The sequence below is a fragment of the Ambystoma mexicanum genome, chromosome 9, assembly GCF_040938575.1.
Source record: "Ambystoma mexicanum isolate Mex_15411 chromosome 9, UKY_AmexF1_1, whole genome shotgun sequence".
NCBI lineage: Eukaryota > Metazoa > Chordata > Amphibia > Caudata > Ambystomatidae > Ambystoma > Ambystoma mexicanum.
In genome coordinates, this window is record NC_090931.1 from 706678400 (window position 1) to 706697427 (window position 19028).

The window sequence follows — 19028 nt, forward strand, 5'->3', positions numbered from 1 at the left end:
AGACAACCGAGCTTTCATGTGATGAATTCATATAGTATGTGTTAATGTTTCACAATTGTCCATGGGAATATAACAATTCTTCTTGCCCTGCACGACCAATATCAACTTTACTACCATATTTTTTATGGAAGACTTGGATAGAGTTTCCAGGCTTTGGAGACGCTGTGGGCGAGGTCACATATAATTGCAATACACATTTTGAGAGCCAGTGCGCACCCACAGGCATTTCTATCCCTGTATTTTTCATACCTGTAACTAGCACCCACTGCTCCAGAAGTGAGCAGCCAGTGACCCTGGTGATCACCAACATCATTGACAAGCACATAACACGTACTAAAAAAGGAGAGCACCCAAGCATGCTTTCTCCATAATTAGTGGAACATACAAAAGAGGGAAGCAAGAGTTGCAATGGATCCAGAAAGGATTGCGGGGAGAGAGGGGGCAAGTGCAGCATCAGGCAGGAGGGTCAAATTATAAGGCAGTCCTTGAACTTGCAGAAGGCCTGCAAGGTGTGACTAGGTGAAGAAGATTGGTCCCAACATTGCTTAGGAACAAATTAATAACATTGGTGCTCGAAGGACACCTAGGACTTGCACCAAAAGATGGCTGCTAGAAGCATACTCTTGGCCGGGAAATGATGTTGAGATGGAGCAGTTGATAAGGGGGTTGCACACTGTGTTCTATAAGTAATGCAGCTTCTTGTCAACTGCCTCCCAGCTTCCTGGGAATTCCAGTTCTAGAAGCTGCCCAGCATGCACAGAACACAGTAAATCAAATGTAAACACTTGCATCAAATTGGTCTAATGATATAACATGCCCCTTAAACCCAAATATAACATACTCCAATCATGATTGTCAAAACACATTTTCTAAGGCATCTGTCCATGATAATGGAGTAGCATTTGTGGTGACGTTTGCATTCTTGTACACTGCTTCTTGTAATGATGGATCACTCACTGAATTATACAGTGGAATTAATCTGATACTCTCTTTGCACTTCCTAAATCCCTGCATTCATGTTTCTACTGATGAAAGCACTGGGAATGTTTTTATTTCCTGGGATATTTACTTTCTTTCGAATTGTTTTATGTTGCAGTTAAAGAGATAAAGGGACAGTCACTGAAAAGACTGTGACTAAACCTAACAAAAAACACAACAAATACTGAGGGGCCAAAATGTAGTAATATAATATTCTGAAGTAATTCTGTTTATATAATAAACATTTTATTTTTGGTATGTGGTTTCAGTTTAATTTTCCTACACTGGAAATGAAAAGGATCTTAAAAGAGATTGTGTTTCAGTTTGCAACTGATTTTATATTTGAACCATCTTAATTCAAATCATACACATAATGTTGGTAACTAACACTAATTTACCACCCTACATTTACACCAAATTTACCACCCTACATTTACACCATTACAATATCATCAGTTAGTTGATGCAATCTCTTATTTCAACACTGAAGTCAAAAAACATGTTTTGCGATAAATGCTTTATTGATAAATTCTTAATTAGTTACAAGGGAATCATTTTTACGACTTTATATATAATCTACACGTCTGAAGGAGCCAATCCTTGGGCTCATGGCTCCCCAGTCGCTGTATCTCCTGTACTCGCCAGGTCTCAGGTAGTATTGACGGCCTCTGTAGTTGGGCTCCTCATAGAAGATCCAGTGCCCATCCTGAACATTGCAAGAGTGGATGTCATTGAAGTGGAACCTGTCGTAAACATTGGGGCAGTCATCTGTGAAGTCCATCATCTGACCTCCAAAGTCACCTCTCTCATACAGCCTGACTCTGAAGGAGCCTCGATGCTATGATCGGAAACAAAATAAATAAATATAATTTAAAAGCTATTGACAAATTACAGAAATAAAATAGGGTGACCGCATCCTTTCAAATGCATCATTTAGTTGTATTCATCCAGTCCTTTTTTCCATTCATACAAGCAATTTAGGCAAAGACAGCATTTTCCGACATGTGAGGGCCTTATGTTTCTGGGTACAACATTATTTTTGTGCCAAGAATTGGGCGCTCTTTATTGATGATATTCTGGACCTGCTGGTGTACTTAATGTATTGCCACTTGTCTGGATGCAGGCAGTACTCATTTGTATAGTGCAGAGTTCCATTCAAATGGTCTCTTAAACTCAACAGTCATTCCATTTCCTATTAGAGGGAGTGCATCAATGGCCCCTGGTCAGACTAAGCATCCAAGTATTTTTGACTATCTTGGGGGTGGCAAAAATCCCGTTATCCAATTTACCATGGCAAAGCAAAATTGCTGATTTTGATGTCACCATCTTAGGGGTGGTATCTAAACTGCTATCTCCATGGAGTGTCCTTTGGTGAGGGATAATGGAGTGTGTGAGTTGGTCCCACTGCTTGAAATAGGTGGCTTCAGGGTGTGAACCCTCTCAGAAGGACCCATCAGTAACTGATATAATAAATAGTGAGGATATGAGATGGAGCTTTCTTCTGCTTATACAGGAGCCTTTCTAAATCTGTGAGCTGTGGAATTCTGTATCAGGTGCATAGCATTGAGGGCAACCAACACATACAACTCCTCTCAGCGTGGTACTGCATCAGCTAAAGCTATGCTTCGGTTGCACTGAATTCATATTTGTAACAGGCAGCGCTTTGAATCTAATGCCTACATGGCCTAATAATGTTCCTTTAAAGTATGTAGTAGTCACCTGCATTGTGAAGAAATCCTCACAGTATTATATACTGTACTACATCTCATTTATAACATACATGTAACATGTTAGAACTAAAGTGACTCAACAACTTTAAAAACATGTGAAGCTCTACACAACCCTTTACAACTGTCATCTGGCCTCAGGCTAGCCAATGGAACATAGACCACACTCACCAACGGCAAGAAGAAATGTATCAACGCCTTAGATGAAGAACACCAACCATTCCTAATGCTTTCCAATGTTTCTGCAGACTACAGTATAACACCACAGTGTGATCATGGTGGATTGAAGGCAAGAATTGCATTAAAAGGACGGTCATCAAATAATCGTAAGTGCAATCGCATTCTACCAGAAAAATGCTATGAGTGTCACCTTGCTCAGGTGATTAAATCACATTAAGTGCAATCTCACAAGTTTGCAGATCCACAACACATATATATCCAAGAGTAAACTAGGCGAAGATCCAGAGGAACATGAACAGATAAAGCGCTGTGCTAAAACTATTATTAGTTGAAGGAAAATGGCCTCTAGCTCTCGCTATCCAGAGCAATGCTGCTGAAAGTGGGTGGCAATGAAGAACAAGAGCACCCTTCACAAGGCCTTACATTCTGAGCTCAAACCCAGCACTGGTTCAAACGTTTAAGAATCTTGGCAGCTTCTTAAATGTATATTTGACCTTCACCCCACAAATCAAATGAAGAAGACAAAAGCACCTATTTGCAGCTATCCATGCTCTGAAAACTCCTCCCACTCCTACAAAAATACGACCAGTTCAAACCGATTCATATATGCCTAAACTTCTGCAATGTCACATAGAGTACAGTAAAAGCATGCTAAATGAGCATTAATGATACTATGGCAGCCCCCGGGGGTACGGATTAATATTAATCCAAGATCACCAGCAATATGTGTTACCTTTTCTGGAGCAAGTGTCCAGAATGTGTTCAGAGTCTCGTGCCTCATTATGTATCCATCAGAAATATAGGATGAAGCAACAGGGTCTCTACACCCAAGCCAATTTAAGTGGCAAAATATGGGCCCTGTCCCTTCAATTACATGGCCTCTGTATATTCAAGCGTGGCTGCAAGTGCTAATCAGAGCATTGGTATGCATTGACAGAGGAAGCCAGAATGGGAGCAGCCATCCCTTGTCTGATCCGGACATGATCAAAAGTTAGACACGATCTGTCAATTCCAATATGTTCACATCACCTATAATGCATCCAGGAAATCCTACTATCCTCTACCCTCCTAGCGCATCCATCTAAAATCCTGAGTATTTGATTGACAGAAACTGAAATGGTTTGCTAGAGATGATATAACATGTTGACTTTCACAATTTGCTACCCATGGACCAACAGCAACCTTTGTGGGGCAGCATCACATTATAATAGCACTTACTACAGCTGAGGTTTATTGAATTAGGTACCAAAGTGAAGTTCACACAAGTGACATAAGAAGTGGTGGATATATTTAAATTATCTTTGGCCTGATATGCTGGACAAACATACAAGTGAGAAGTGAGTCTAGTTGAAAGCCAAATATTTTTTCCAACCAATATGTATGTACTAATTGACAGTGGTACTAATCATAGTATTCCTGGCATTTATAGTTTTCGACTTTTCTCCTCCACTTTACTTGCATAGGTTAATGAATACCAAGCTTTCCCACTTGTCAAAGAAATTGAATGGGTCAGGAAAGTTATTTCACAATGGCAACTTGTAATGTATGCAGAGCTCTGAGTGAGTTACTCCTCTTGCTAAAGATCTTACAGTCATAGTTTGCTTTTCTTGACTTACATTGGTGTATTAACAGCAACAATAAAGGTGCACTAAGAAATACTGTATGATTCTGTCAGAAAGGACTTGTGATTTGGGGAACTCAGTGGTTCAGAAAGGCAACATATCTTTCATTGAAAGGAGCACAGTTGACTCTATGTGCCACTTTGTGAACCCGATAAAAATGAGAACATGTAGCTGGCAAGTGTTTTGTAAGGCAATTCGGGGCAATTGCCATCTGGCAAGGGTGCAAAGGCCTAATTTGTTTAAAATTTGTATTAGTAATTAAAATGATGAGTTCAATACATCAGATCTATCCTCTCTCCCTGGCTCTTTAACATCTACCTTGCACAGCTGGCATGCCTCATCTCCTCCTTCTCCCTCAACTTCCAGTGTTATGCTGACGACACTCAACTCTTTTTCAGACTTCCTGCTGACTCACTCGCACCTTCAGTCATCCCTGACTGCCTGTCTTCCATCCAGGCTTGGTGCTCTTCCAATGATCTCTGCCTGAATGCCAGCAAAACTTAGATCCTTCCGATTGGGACCCCTGCTCCCTCCTTCTTCCCTTCTCTCTGGCCTCCCACCTTGGGTTCTGCCCCTGCTCTGTCTTCTGAAGCTAGAAACCTTGGAGTAATCTTTGATTCCTCTTTATCCTTCCTCCCTCACACACAAGACATTGCCAAGAAGTCCCACTGCCAACTCTTCCTTCTCAAAGTAATTCTCCCATTTCTCACTTTTCCCCAGAAGTTCAATGTTTCCTGAGCCCTGGTTCTATCTAGGTTTGACTATTGCAACAGCCTCCTCCTCAATCTACCTTCTTCCATTCTGCAACCTCTTCTGCTCATCCAGAATAGAGCAGAGAGATCTATCCATGGCCTTAAGCCCATCGCTCCTGCCCTAAAAAGCCTCCACTGGCTCCCGGTTCCTGCACGGATCAAATTCAAATCCCTCTGCATCATCCACATGGCTGTCTGGGGCTGGGAACCACGCTATCTACAAATCTCTCTTACCAAAGACTCTCCTTCTAGATCTCTATGCTACTCTGACACTAACTTTCTGTGTGTAATACGTTTCGCTAAACAGAGAGCAGGAGGCCGCTCGCTTTCCTCAGCTGGAACTCTCGTCTGGAATAGCCTCCCCCTCCCACTGCGTCTTGAGCAGGACCTTCTGAAGTTCCGAAAACACCTCAAGACTCTCCTCTTTTTCTCCTCCTTCCCTTCTTCCTTCCCCTGCTAATCCCACAGTTGCTGTGATTGGTGTCTTGGACCCTTATGCATCCTCTGGGCCTCTGACCATTCACACCTAATGTCCCCAGCATCTGTTTTCCTTCAGCACTTACCTTGGCACACCCTCCACACTGGAGATTTGCACTTTCCACCCAACGCGGCTCCTGGCCGTATAGCACTTACCATACCTTGTACTTCATCTGTGGCTCACCCTCGAGCACAGACACCTCAGCACCTACCCCACTGCCCTCTTCCTTCCTGCACTTGCACGTTCTGAATACTCACAAGGCATCACAAGGCATAGTGGGTTCGGCCGTCCCTTCACTCTCTGTATTGTCTGTATTTAATTGTGCTGCGACCCCATGTTCCCTTCCTGCTGCCTTGTGGGCGCTTTGAAACAAAATCTATGTCCTGTATAAGCACCTAACAAGCAAACAATAAATAAATACATTCCATTTTAAAAAGGGTCATCTGCTAACCAGATTCCCCTTTTCTGTCAACTCCATGCCAAAAGTATAGTGTACTTGGAAACCTGCTGCATCAGTAGCCTGATCCTCGATGCCGGCTCTACTTGTGGCATGGAACAGGTTCAAAGCTAATAAGATGCCCACTTGACAGCTGCAGTGACATCCAAGTCACTGTGGCACAGGGGAGGTGTTTAAGATATTTCCCCTGTACCAAAACTACAATGATCATAAGTAACGCATGATGGTGACAGGGTAATCTCTAAAATAAAGCTATGCCCGAGTGTAGGTATAGTGCATGGCACTACTTATGATCATTAATTCCACATCCCAATTGATATGGGACATGTGTCAGCTCCTTTCAGTCAGCTCTTCTGTCAAAGGTGACGTGTATTCTGGGAAGCTGCTTGTAGACTGTCAAATTGCAGGACAGGAACCCCAAGGGCCAGGTCTCTTCTTTGATCTCTTTGTGAGGGCAGGTAACACCACTTGCCCGAGACATTCAGCAGCAGCTGTCCTGGGTGCAGGCATCAAAGGAGCAAATCCATTCAAAACGAATAGCCTCACACCAGGGTCATGCATCCCTAAAGGCTTTTGTACTTAGTGAAAAGGAAGGGGCAGATTCAGAGTTATCAGGAGTGCTCTGGTCAATGGAAGGAGACTTCTACCATTTTGTTTCTCTCTGTCTCTCTTTCTCTTTCCTGTCGCCTTCACCTCTTCTGGAGCAAAGCACTTTGGATGTGACATCAGAAGGGAAAAGTCCACTCCATTCGAGAGCAGGGATTGGACCACTAAGGCATGCTAGCTTTAGCCCAATCACCTGGGAGTTTTTCCCTTTAAAAGATAAATTATCTCATCCCTTAAGCAGATATTCTCAAGAAACAGAAGATTTGCTCTGAAGCACCTGAGAAGAACTCACTGGACCTCCTTTGGGAAAGTTGCACTTTCCAAACCCCTAAGCCTGAGGTGAAGAAAGGGACGTCCAAGGCAGAAGAAAGATATGCCTCTTACCAGTCTCAGGGCAAATTGGGGGTGAACCTTTGCTGTGGACCAGGACCTGCCACTCTGCAATAGAATCTACTAAATCTGGAAGAGCAGACCCTGAATGGAACCCTTGTCTCCTTGAGTACCTCTGAGTGTGCCTCACAGATGCCAGAGGACCAGACCAGCAGAAGCTCCCTGTTTTCCTGCAACGAGCCAGTCGCTCCGTGTTCACTGCACCTTGAATGTGAGGGAAGATGCTGCCACTGGTTTTTGTGCTCCTCCTACAATCTGAACTATTACTTGCACTTCAACCAGCTCGACGCTGCATCATACTCTAGCTGTGCCCGTTACTTGCTAGGCCCAAAGCTACTGCTCCATGCCGGGACGTGACCGGAATTACTAGCAAGTAATACGTAGACTTTGACCAGGGGTTGCAACCACAGCTCAGCCAAGCTAACCTTCGAACAGCCACCTCACCAACCTGCACATTGATACACCCAAGATCACCACTTTCCACGACCGTCACACATTGACTAGGTATTTGCCTATCACCCCTGTACTCACGCTCAGGGGCCTACGCTCTCCAGTCTGTTGCTTCCGCTCTGACTTCCTGAGGGTTGTGTTTTTGTACGGTGTTTCTATTTCGTTCTAGTGCAGATCATGTGGTTACTTAGAATATACCTATTTTTATATAACCTTGATTTGACATTCTTTTTATTTTGGGCTGTGTTACTGTGTTGTTTGGCTCACTACTGAATCACATGTGCACCCCTCTTAAGAGTTTGGCTTTCCCACTGCCCACATTACCACAAAAGGCCAAAGGAGGTATATCTCTCAACTGTCCCCATTTTACCTTTATGGTGGTGCTCGGTTTGGTTTGTACAAGTATGAGAGCTGAATGGACCATTTTGACCCCTTCTCACCCTTGTACTCCTTCGAGGTAGAATTGAATTTGTCCGAGTAAGCATATCTGAGTTATATATAAATATACAACAATGTATTAAATGATCATACAGACGGACCTCTCATGCAGTATCGGATTCATAGCAGCCTTTTGTACAGTCTGGGATTGTTTGTTGTTTCCTGCATAGGAGACTTTTCCTAGCAGTTTTGAGGCAGGACTGCTTTGACATAGTATGTCCTTTTCTTAATGTCAGAAGCCAAGAAAAGATGGCTAATGATTCGTTCATGAATACCCAATGAACTGGACGCATTAGATCAACCTCTCCACCAGTAGACTTATTTTAAAGTGATGTTTTTGGGATCGTGTTCTGTTGTCTACCAGAATGCTGAAACAATCATGATTGATCCAAAAAAAAGACGCATTTGTCTCAACCTCTTGCTAAAACCAAAATAGCCAATATTTTGTATTGATACTAAAGGTGAATTGACGGTTCAAACTCTTTCTTGATTGCTTCATGGATATCTTGAAAAGATAATGGATGCAAATGTCAGTCTGTGAGAAGAGTGAAGCACTCGTTTGTTGCACTGTACCCATCATTGCATCTAAACCAGCCATTTCAGCCTGAGAGATTTCTCAAATGGCAATTGGCTAGTCCCCCAGGAATGGCTCTCTAGCAGGTCACCATGACTTAGAATTTGGTGAAGAATATATATGAACAAATAAATGCATGTTTTTAGGATGGTGGTGCTGTTATCGAGCAAAGCATTCTTCCCAAAAAACGCATGTAAAAGACAAAATAATAAGCTTTACATTCGGATTACACTGTTTCAGCAACAAATATATACATTAGGCAACTTTTATAGAGCACAGAAATAATGTTTAAGGCACCCGGTTTTCTGGCTTTATGGTAATAATTGTTTCAACATTTCCATCTGTATTTTTCCATTTTTATTTTGCAGTCATTTTATCTGTATTTATCCACATTTACATTTGCGCTGTAACAAAAAACAGTTAGTTGAAACTAGTGATTTTACACATTTACTCAATTTAAATATTTACCACTTTGATGCCTGTAATGCGAAACTCAGAGAGCTCCTATTCGTGATCTATTTTAACCTTAAAAACAAACAGCTGCCCTGTCTGCTGGCATGTTAAACATCACTGTAGCTCTTTAAACAACTTGAAAGAAAAATAAATACCTTTTTTAGCATTAACTTAATTTGCAAAGCCATTGGCTAACAACCTGAATAGCAAGGCACTTGCTTTTCAGCTTTTAGACGCTTTTTCTACATAAATACCGAAAAGAAACAGAATGATTTGCGTCTTAATTCATGTGTAAAAATTGGTTAAACAAAAGGGAAAACTGGGATTCCCTAATCATACTGGGATTTGAAAATAGCTGCTTCATATTATTGTTCAGGGCAGGGTTTACAAAACGTCCCAGTCTGTAGGCATGTGTTTCTGTGGACTGTCAGTGCATGCAGAACATGTATGAGAGCCACACTTTCCTTAAAGGGCAACACACAAGAGGGAACAACGCAAGCCCTCCCCTGACTTGCCTGAAATCCCCCTATTATTGCATTTCCTATAGCATTTTAAGGTCATCTCAACCCCCTCCAATATGAACAGTGTCACCTACCAGCCATGTCTGTTAGGCATTGGGGGCTTCTCTGACCCCGATGGACACCAACCAAACTAGTGCACACCCCTGGGTGGAGTATCAGAGCCAGGAGGGACTGGGCCTAGTGGACCACTCCTCTAAATGGTGATACCTATCATGAATACTGCATATTATATGTTGTGAAAATGAAATGTTCTAACAAAATATGGCCAACTACTTCAACATGTTCATGTTCTTATTTGTCACTTAAAAGTTCCCTTCCAGCTCTGTGCATGGTTTATCAGCTTGCTATGTCTACATAGAATAGGAACACTCAATGAGGTTTGTGCAATGACGTATACACACAACTGCCTTGTGAGGGGAGTAAGTTCGAAGCACAATCATCTGTCTGCTTTGAAAACTTACCTCTGGGATCATGCGGCAGGACCGGATGGAGTCGCTGTAGCCCATCCACCGCTGGTATTCGGGGTACTCCCCCCTCCTCAGGTAATACTGGTGCCCCTTGTAGTTGGGGTGCTCATAGAGCATCCAGCAGCCATTGTGAACCCGTAGAGAGTTGCAGCGGCTGAAGTAGGGGTTCAGGTCGGCACAGTCGGAGCTGCAGTCATAAGAGCGGCCGCCGAAGTTCCGGTCCTCGTAGAAGGTGATCTACAAGAATATTTAAGATGGAAGAAACATTTAGATTAGTTGCTTTGCATTTAGCCCTGTTTTCTTAGTCGTGGTTGACACAGTTACATGCAACAGACAATACATTTTTAATGAAACAGAAAACATTTGTTTTGCATCTGACTTTCTTATTTTGTGTTCTTACGTTTTTATGTTAATGTTGCAAATGCAATGCAGCAGGTTTAGTTCAACATAATTTTTATTTCATAAGCGCATATCTTGTTGAGAGACACGCATGTTTGCAATGATATCAAATACAATTCACTTATGACATCTAATCAGATCAACTTATCTATCATATCTAAGTAAATGCGTATGGTGAAGGGCACTCACTTTGGAAAACAGAAGAATTCTGAAAGTGTGCTCTTACCTTTCCCATGTTGGCTGGTGGTAGTGGTTCCTCAGTGCTCGCAGACCCTGCCCTTATATACCGCCGCTCACACCAGAACTGCACACTCAGCAGGCTCAGCTCTTCTGTCCATGAGGGAAAATGTGCGACTCCATCCATTCTACATTGCGAGGGGTCGAGTACCTTCTTTGTGGCCAGATTGGTTCTGCTTTTGTTTGCATGGGGAAAGGTGAAGGGTCAATACATTGTTACTAAAAAACCTATATCAATGAACTGGACCTGAATGGTTTCTAACTTTATGAAACATCAGTGGAAAAGCATCCTATCAGCTGCTGATTGAAGCATTGGCACAAGGGCCCCAGGGAACAGGGTCAGACATGGCCCCAAAGAACAATGTTTTAGGATTTTTAATAAAGCCATGTAAATTGTTTTCAGTGTACTAGGCATTCCGATCATCACTTTCTTCAATTCAGTAGGTCCAGCAAAAGAAGATTTCATAGCTTACATTTATGGGTTGGTTTATTTAAAAAGAAATATATATATATATATATACACCGTATTCTTTTATTTTTAAAAGAGTGTTTACATTAGAAATATGAATAAAACACGTGCAATCCCTGACTACATTTGAACATTTGGTACAGTGCATCAGTATTCACAACATGATTTACCTGCATATTGATACATACCTACATATGTAAAACCATACACACTAGTGGTGCTCGAATTTCCCAAAATGCGAAAAGCAGGAAAATCAAACTTTCCTGAGTGAGTTTGATTCCCCCCTCAGTATTCGCATGGGGGTTTCCTGAAGGTGGACCCCAACGTGAGTCTCACGGCCTGGTTGGAAGCCCACTGTCCAACTGCAAGACTTGAGAGGGGATTTCGACCAGCAAACCAGAGGCCATTCTAAAACAGGTTTGAGGGCCCATAAAAGACACAGCTTGCTTCCTGTTTACTGCTTCCTTTGTGGGGTTTTGGTTGGCTGTCGAGTTGAGATACAGGCTCACAAACCAGTCGTTTTGGAGGAGTTTAGGACAGTTTTGGAGTGTTATGGAGGAGCTTGTTAGTTGTTTAGGGTGTTGTTGCGTTCCTTGATCCCTGTTTCATCCACTTTTGTCTGTTTGTATGTGTTATTCAGTCTCTCACTCTAATCTTCCCCTTTGTACTGTACATTTTTTTAAAAAATTAAAAAAACCAAGAGTTCCTCTTGTTCTTTTCCCTGTTCCCTCTGTGCCAGCCAAAACATGTAAAATAAAGTTTCCTAACACCTTTCCTTTCCTGTGATTCTAGAGAAAATGCTGTGTGTAAACCCAATCATTCATACCATGCTCAGTCACCTTCCCTACTGTTAAAGTGCTGCGAGAATCACTTTGCCTTTTTGTGCTTTGCCCTTTGAAACCATAGGCCCAATATGCACCTAATGCACATTTGTATTTTGGACATGGAGACCTTAGGCAACATGCTTTTTTATTTGGAAGGAGTGCTGGGCAGAGAAGGTGAGGAGCTGGACTCCTCTTCCATGCCCGAAGTTGATGGAGTCAGCCAATGGGGATGCAAAGCCCAAGGAGGAGGAGGCTGACGAAGTCAGAGGCAATGTGTGTAGTGATGGAGACAGTGGTTGAGGATGGGGAGATGGTGATTGAGGAAGGGGAAATAGGGTTGAGGAAAGGGATATGGAACATACGGAGGAGGCAATAGAGCATAGGTGGGGAGGGTGGAGCATGACAAAGGAAATACAAAGCATGCAGTGGTGGAGGATGTGGCTGTCAATCTGGGGGAGGTTGTGATAGAGGCAAAGTTAATAAAGGAGTACCTGCAAAAGGTGGGTTATAACTCGAACTTGGGCTTGCCGGGGAGTAGAGGTACTCTGAGAACAGCAGGGAGAGGTAGCCAAAGTGGTGCAGAGGGATGAGTGGCAGAGTGTGGAGGTGGCTGTGGTGTGGCAGGAGACAAATGAGCATCAAGCGGAGGAGTGAGACATGGTTCCCCAGGAGATGGCACAGGAGAAGGAGACTTTGGCCACTGCAGAATGCCATGTGGATGGGGCATGCCAGCATTAATTTTTCCTCAAGAGTGTCAAGTCAGGTCAGAAATCATTCCCATGCATGACACCATGTGATAACGGGCGTGGGATTACTTCAGCTTGTCAGAGGGAGGCAGGCAGTTTATTATGAATCCTCTGCAGTAGAAAGTTCATTTGGCTAAGTCAAGTAAAAGTGCCATTGGCATCACCTCACTGTGCATACAAGTAGGCTGTAGCACAAGGACCCCATGTGGGGTACCGCAGGGATCCTGTATCTCACCGACTCTTTTCAACATCTACATCTTGCCTTTCTTGATGCTTCTGGATGACCTGGGTGTTCAGTGTGCTAACTATGCCAATGACACCCAGGTTGTCCTGTAGCTCTCGGGCACCTATGCACAGCATGCAGTGACCATTAATGAGATCTATGGCGCCATTCAGGCCTGGATAGCAGCCAATGCCCTGACCTTGAATAATGATAACACTGAACTTCTGATTGTTACCTTTGGGCCTCAGCTAAAAAAAACAACGTGAAGATTATCAGAGTTTCGACAATGGTGGTTCATACATCCCAGTGGCAAAGAGTGTGAAGACCCTGGGGGTCATGTTTGATGCTGAACTCCTATATTGATAAACTCCTCGGCCACATTCGCCCTTTTGTGTCACCCAAGTATATCTGTCTACGCTGAGTCACAAATGTCTTAATCATTTGGCCCCCTCATATCTCATTGATCGCACTAAGGTTTATCAACCGAGCCACACTCTCAGGTCCTCTAACCAGATGAGTCTCCAACAACCCAAATTCAAGCTAAAAGGGTTCACTGGCACTACTTTTAATGTCCTGGCCCCCTTAGTATAAAACACTCTCCCACCTGATCCAAGAAAGATAACCGCCCTGACTGCCTTAAAAAAAGTATCAAGACCCATCTTTTTAACCTTGCCCTGTAACTGATTACTTGCTACCCCTTCACTGTACCATGATTAGAAACATTTAAAAATAAATAAATAAAATAAGTAAATGTGTTCAAGGAGCACACATCATGTATAACAGACCGAGATATTGCAACATCCTCCTGTGGCAGTGATGGTGGATGGTGGATGCAAGCGATTGCCTGATGGCCCCTCTGCCTTATTACCTCCCCCACCAACCATACCTTGCCCAGCAGAGCTTGCCGCATTGCTGTAATGGACTAGCTGCACAGCCTCCTGTTTGTGGTGGTAGAAATCAGGCTGTGGTTCTGTTTGGGCAGAATTGGCAAGACAGAACAATGAGGAATGCATCCACTTAATGCAGACACTGCCTGTCCTTTGTCAGTCAGTTTGAGGAGGACAGTGGGGTAGTGGTGTATGCCACAGAGAAACACAAACTCCTGCGCGATCTTACATTATTTTAGATGACTGGGGAAGAAGGTACTAAAAGGGGGGACATGTGTGCTGCGAGAGTGGTAAAAAGAGGCCTCAGTGGCTCTGGTGGTTGTAAAGCCAAATAAACTAAGGCTGAATCTCCAGTTTGTGAGCGCGGTTCTAAGACTCAAAGAGTGGTGCCAATAGTAGAGCCAAAAACATTTAGGATGACTGGACAACTAATGATTTACTTTTTCAATGCACTCAGCCATTACAGTTAAAGTATAAGTCGTCAGCGCCTTTCCTTATACTGACAGATCTGCATGACTGCAGCTGGTGCCCACACAAATGTTCTTCATCTATGAATCTGTTGTGCTGTCTTTCAAGCAATGGGCCTGGTGTTGCTTCCTGCCATTGTCTTTAGTGATTTTAAATCTCCAAAGTAAATTCTCAATGTCCACACTTTGCTTTCAGAGGGTTCAAGCGGCTTCTCGATTGAGCCAATTACCTCAGCCCAAAGTCACCAAACAATATATTTTTCCTTATACAGCTCAGTCACCCGTGCTCCTAACTCCCTTATGCATTCTCTACAAATTGTAATTGCAGAACTGATTATCCTAATAAATAAATGTTAGAGCTTAGTGGAACTGTGGATCCCGCGCTATTGTACGTGTTGGTTCTTTATTCCGTTGCCTGCCGCCTGTAGGAGGATCTCAGTGGGACAAAGCTCCTGATGTCCCAGTGTTTGATAATGCTGTTTTGGGAGACTGAGATCCAATGGTTTGCACTTTGGCGCTGGTCAGGGGTTCCTTGATATTTAATGAGTGTTAATTTCCACACATGGTATGTGTTTGCAACACATGTCGTTTAATTGCTTTTAACGTACTTTAACCATAGATTGTCACTTTTGTGACATACATATTAGTTGTTTAAGGCTTGCATATGGTCCACCCTATTGATGAGGTCCAACCAGACCGAAACATGTGTCTGGGGTTGCTGTTGGTACCCTTGTTCAGAAGAGAATTGCCTAGCATTTCGGTGCTGGACTGCCCCTCTGTAAAAGATAGTGAGCTAAAGAATTTGGGTAAGGCTCTCGCAACCAGGACTAATGTCTGGCAGAGAGACTCCCAGGACCCCCTTTGTTTTTTTTTAATTATATTAGTACATGGAAATCGTTATTGACCTCCTCTCAGCCAATCAGAACACCTACAGTGCAGTCAGTAAATATTGGTATTTATTGCATCCTGAACATTCAGTCTTTAGAAGCAGGCAGGACAACAACAATGCAATTTCCAGGTAAGATTTTGTTTCAAGAAGACAATTCCTCTTCGGGAGGACCATTTATTGCTGCAGCATGCTACTTAACATACACAATAGAAAGGTAATACATTGGAAATTGCTTTCACTTTCTTATAAACTGTTCACTTGTGCATGACACCAAATGCATGCTAATGCTAAGCCTGTTCCAGTTCAACCAAGTTACAATTAAAATACTTAACTTATGAAGACAACCATGTTATTTAAATACTACAAAACAAAACCACATTTAATTTACCAGCTCAGTGTGTCTATTTATTGTACTCATTCTTAAAGCACCATTCTTAACTTCTCCACGAAAACTCCAATACATGAATTGTAACTACCACTAGGTGCTAATAGCTTTATAGAACTCAGGTTGGGTCATTATCGTTTGGGAAATGACCCTTCTCCAACTTATGGGCCGAGGCAAAACGGCCCCTCCCTCAGACTTTCAGACTTTAAGGCTATAATATGATTGTTAAATACCTGAAAGTATTCAGATCACATTGAATACTAATTGAATGCTTTTCGCTGTAATCCTTGTATGATTTACCTATGTAACTGTAACCAAGAGACTTCATGGTCGCATGTAACCAACCTAAACCAAAACTCTGCTACACATTCATGTAACAGCGCCACAATGCCTCCGGGCTGCATGTGCGCTATACAAATGCAAATAAATAAAAATAAATAAATAAGGTCTGATCCGTTATGTTATGTTAAAATCACTTCTACAGTGTGACCTACACTAGAGAGGGCATCATGGTGCTAAGGAGGTAAAGCTGTAAAGGCGAAATGCAGGCAGACAGGAAGACAAGACTGCGATCTCACAGAGATATAGCGATGTGGAATTACATAACTGGCCAGCGGCCACTGTAAACGAGTGCCCCCCCACCTGAGAATACTTGAAGCGAGGAACAACAATATGTAAAGTAGTAGAGGAACGCAGAGGGTGGGAGGGAACATATTGGCAGAATTTAGCTTGGAGATACTAGGGCCCAGTTTTGTAAAAAGGCCAGTGCATGATACAGAGCACCTTGAACTTTTTACCAACTGGCAACCAGTGCAAGACTTTCAGAATAGGTGATGCAGAAGAGTAGTAGGCAGCAACAGTGCCATGCCTGGCTGCAGAATTTTGGAGAATTTGAAGATGATAGAGAATGGTAACAGGTTGAGCAAGAAGAAGAGAGTTACAATAGTCCAAAGATCCCGAAATCAAAGAAGAAACCTCCAAAGAACGCAATAAAGGGGGAAGAAAAGGTAGGACTTTGCACAGGATGCAATGTTCAAAATTAACAGATTGGCACACCGCGCTGACCTGGGCCTGAATAGACAGCGAGGTTGTAAGCTTGATGCCCACGTTCTTGACCACAGCACAGGGTTAGGGTAAGAGTCCAAGCAGGCTATGCCAAAAGGCTGATGACCAAACCAAGGACTCAGGGGAGGAACCTCAGTTTTATCACCATTGAGGTGAAGCCAGTTGTTCCCCATCCAGTGGTCGACCTCATGCTGTTTTCTACTCACATGTTCTTCATCAGTGCCAACATCCAAGACAGGCACTGGTAATGGAATATAAATATTGGGTAAGCCTGCACTGCCACTATCACTCTAAGTATACGAGGGAGAAAAAAATTATCATCAATAAATGCCATCAACTAAACAGGCTACTGTAAAACCTACACACTGTATATCTGGAATGAAACTTGGCAGAAACGGAATGCAGACCCACACATAATATAGTGTTAATTCCACTTGAACCTATACCACTGAGCAGAGAAACAAGTAAAGAAATAACACTAGACTCATTTTTCCCTTGAATGTTGTGATAGCCAAGGTTGGCCCCTTCCCAAGCATCACCTTGGCATCGGCCTCAGATTGCAGCAAATAGGGAGATTAGACACAGACTGATGGGTAAACCACGAATCTTGTATGAGATAGAAAATAACCAGCATACATAGAAATGATCAACGGAGACGCAGGAAAGTACAGAAGGACAAGTAGCAGGCAGTTGGCATCCAGAGCTCTCAATGAACAGCTCTTAAGAGTGCAGGTTATGTAGCATTTCATAAACAATCACTAATATATTATAGCATGCAATTGCAGACATTTGGCTAAAGCTGTCAACACATCACTTGTGACGAAGCCTTGTGGGTGCATTGTGTTGTAATATGGATAAACAGCATTCACAGAAACCCTACTGTCATCTACGATATATGGTGCTAATGCTATACTTCCAGCGAGCAAACGGAAGAGAAGATACAACGTGTCCCTTTGCCTTGTTACGGGGTCTTGGTCTAATTTTCTCCTGGCGGGTTGTGGGCATGTCAGAGGGGCTGAGTGCAGAGGGAGGCCTCAGGCAAAGGCAAAATGTAGGATCTGAGGCCTAAATGTATGAGAGAGCATAATGTAGCATAACATATCATAGCACAACATAGCATAGCAATCCTGCCACATCAACCACCTGTTTGGTCGTCGCTGAGACTGGGCGTAGGCCACAGGTAGCAGGATTGGGGCATAGCATCAATCAAAGATGCCCATCTACATAGGAAACATAGGGTTAGGGCGGATAGGCACAGGGATTGTCACAGAAAGGAGGTTGCTTTAGAGACATAGATCGTTGGCCTCTAAAGTCCCAATTCAGAAATTCATACAATTCGGCATCAGACATTTGTCCTAACACATCTACCATCTCCTGTTCATTGGAGGTGTCCTCCTTTATTAATTATGTCTCTATTTCAAGTGGCAGCAGTCTGGCCTCGGCTGGCAAGTTAGACACCTGTTTAGCCCAGCATGACAGAAGGCAGTGAATAAGAAAAACTATCAATGCAAAGGCAGTAATCATAACAACAATTATTAAAATACCATGTAGAATGGAACCAAAAGTGTTTTGAATCCAAGTTGACAGTTAACTGACATGACCGTTGTTTATTTTGTGTAAGGTAGTACCTACCCCTTGGAGGTGTTTTATGATGTCCTCAGCCTGGGAAGAGTTATCGGGTACCCAAGTGCAGCATTCTTTTCCGATAACTTGACAGGTACCCTCTTGGGCAGCTAGTAAATAATCGAGTGCCATTCTATTCTGGAGGACCATAGTTCTTGGTGCAACATGTTCACTTTTAAGCATCTGCATTCCGTTTGCAGTGTTGTTTGCTACATCGGGGTGTGTAATGAGCTGGGCAAATGAACCCTTGGGTGCACCGCCCAGTCCAGTTGGCTGGCAGCCATTGGTTGGCGCTTGCCCCACAAAGGACATATTACCCTCTGTGGGTGTAGAGAGCTATTGCGGTGGTAGGTGTCCCATTACTATGAAATTGTCCTATCCTACTGACAGCTGTGTGGTTGTAGGTGATGGTGGTAGCACTTCTGTTAAGGACATAGGCGGTTTGTGTGATACCCATGGAAGGCAGGTGCCTATCACGGTGAAAGAGATCAGAGCATGTGGAACAAATGGGGTTGGTATCCTAGGAAGTAAAGTATTGGCGGAGCTGGGGTAGAAGAATCCCAAGGGGAAGGGATGGGACAAATTGGGACAAGAACAATCATTGATCAGGAGGTTATAACACCATTCAACAAGATTGAACGGGACGCGGAGGAAGGGAACACCCCCCACTGACGTACATAGGAGTGTGGGAGCATGCATGTCAATCGGAGGTATTCATTAG

The 19028-nt window shown here is 43.1% G+C and overlaps 1 protein-coding gene across 1 annotated transcript; it reads right to left on the reverse strand.

Moving 5' to 3' along the window:
* Positions 1-1543: 1543 nt before the first annotated feature.
* Positions 1544-10727, reverse strand: LOC138489697 (gamma-crystallin M2-like). The gene is made up of 3 exons (XM_069617343.1): positions 10719-10727; positions 10088-10330; positions 1544-1816 (listed from the first exon to the last, which is right to left on the reverse strand). Exons 1-3 carry the CDS (start codon positions 10725-10727, stop codon positions 1544-1546), a joined length of 525 nt encoding a protein of 174 aa, XP_069473444.1.
* Positions 10728-19028: the final 8301 nt, after the last annotated feature.

Bases quoted from the DNA above. Each gene is read 5' to 3' on its own strand.
- LOC138489697 (XM_069617343.1), bottom strand. The intron at 1,817-10,087 runs GTAAGTTTTCAA...TTCCGATCATAG, and splicing joins CCTGCCGCATGATCCCAGAG to CATCGAGGCTCCTTCAGAGT.